Genomic DNA, 1,382 nt, shown 5'->3' with positions numbered 1-1,382 from the left:
CCACTCTTCATTTCAACCCCAACCGGCCGGTCAGAGACCGCCTACCAAGAGCCTGGGTCTGTCCCGGGTTTCTTCCTTAAAAGGAGTTGTTCCTCGCCACTGAATGCACACACTAACTGCTTGCTCTTGGGGAAATTACTAGAATTGTTGGGTACTTGTAAATTATAGATAGTGGTCTAGACCTACTCAATCTGTAAAATGTCTTGAGCTAACTCTTGTTATGAATTGATACTATGAGTTAAATAAAATTGAATTGAATTTTGTCGACATTCCTGCGCTGACGCACCGGAAGGATGCCGATAGAGTGTGTTGTACTCGAGTAGTTTATCAACTCCATAACTATGTTGTTACATGAGCAGTACACTATATGCCGTCAGCCAACCTTGCTCATTAACTCCCAGTTCTGTACAGCTTTCTGCTTATACTGGCTTTCTGATTGGTTACACAGGATGTCAGTCTACCTGTCTTACACAATACCTTGACAGCCAGGAAATGGTGAGGGATCACAGCAATGCGGCGTCATTATGAATACCACTGCTTCTGTTTTTTAAGGCACCTCGACAGGTTCCCTCCCACCACAGAAACATGTATCTACAGAAGAAAAAAGGTCTGAAGTGCTCAGAAGTTCTACCAAATCACGAAGGTGCTCCTTGGAAAGGAACTCAAAACTTCAAAAAAGAAGAAAGGTCCAAGGCACTCTTCTTGCAAAAAGTTAAAAGGTCTTAATTTAGATGGCTATTTCACACTGACATTGTTAGTACATAAAAAATAGAGCTGAGTAGCAACCCACACGTAGCGGTTAGGTTAAAAAGATAAATCAGTGTAACAATCACACCATGATGTCATATGACAGCGTGAACCATGACTTAGCATATTCAGTGTGCAGCATCCTTACGGAGAAAACCTCACGAGGGGTTTCAAAATGAAAACCCAATGAAACCAAAAGGTCATGCTTTGAGCTTTTTCTGGCTCTCTGTGCTCTGGATTGTTCATGCCCTCTAGTGGAGTAGATGTTAAAATGCAAAATTCATTTAACTTTCAATTATCGCCTCCACCTAATGACCTTTTGTGTCGTCTGGGTCTTTTTAGATCATCTACGATGAGAAGGTGAGCTGGTAAGTAAAGATCTTTCTCACTCAATTTCAATTCAATTCAATCTGCTTTATTAGCATGAACAAAGAAAACAGTTTACAGAAAATTCCTATGTAGTACATATAACATATTAAATACATACAGTAGATGTCACATAAATTCTATACTGCACTGGTTGATATACAACACAATACATACATACAAAACAATTACATTAAACTATATAATATACTACAATATCTTTCTCTCTCCCCCTCTCATATATATATATATATATATATATATATATA

At 38.6% G+C, this 1,382-nt stretch overlaps 1 protein-coding gene across 1 annotated transcript in view; it reads left to right on the top strand.

Moving 5' to 3' along the window:
- Positions 1–1,382, top strand: part of LOC116696413 (sodium/potassium/calcium exchanger 3) — an 82,170-nt gene that overhangs the window by 62,646 nt on the left and 18,142 nt on the right. Inside the window, exon 8 of the mRNA XM_032527409.1 lies at positions 1,090–1,115. Coding sequence (XP_032383300.1) covers positions 1,090–1,115 — 26 coding nt within the window. The remainder of the gene's footprint in view (positions 1–1,089; positions 1,116–1,382) is intronic.

This window comes from Etheostoma spectabile, chromosome 2, assembly GCF_008692095.1.
Source record: "Etheostoma spectabile isolate EspeVRDwgs_2016 chromosome 2, UIUC_Espe_1.0, whole genome shotgun sequence".
Classification (NCBI taxonomy): domain Eukaryota; kingdom Metazoa; phylum Chordata; class Actinopteri; order Perciformes; family Percidae; genus Etheostoma; species Etheostoma spectabile.
The sequence above is the reverse complement of the archived record's forward strand: the minus strand, read 5'-3'. Positions and strand labels throughout refer to the sequence as shown.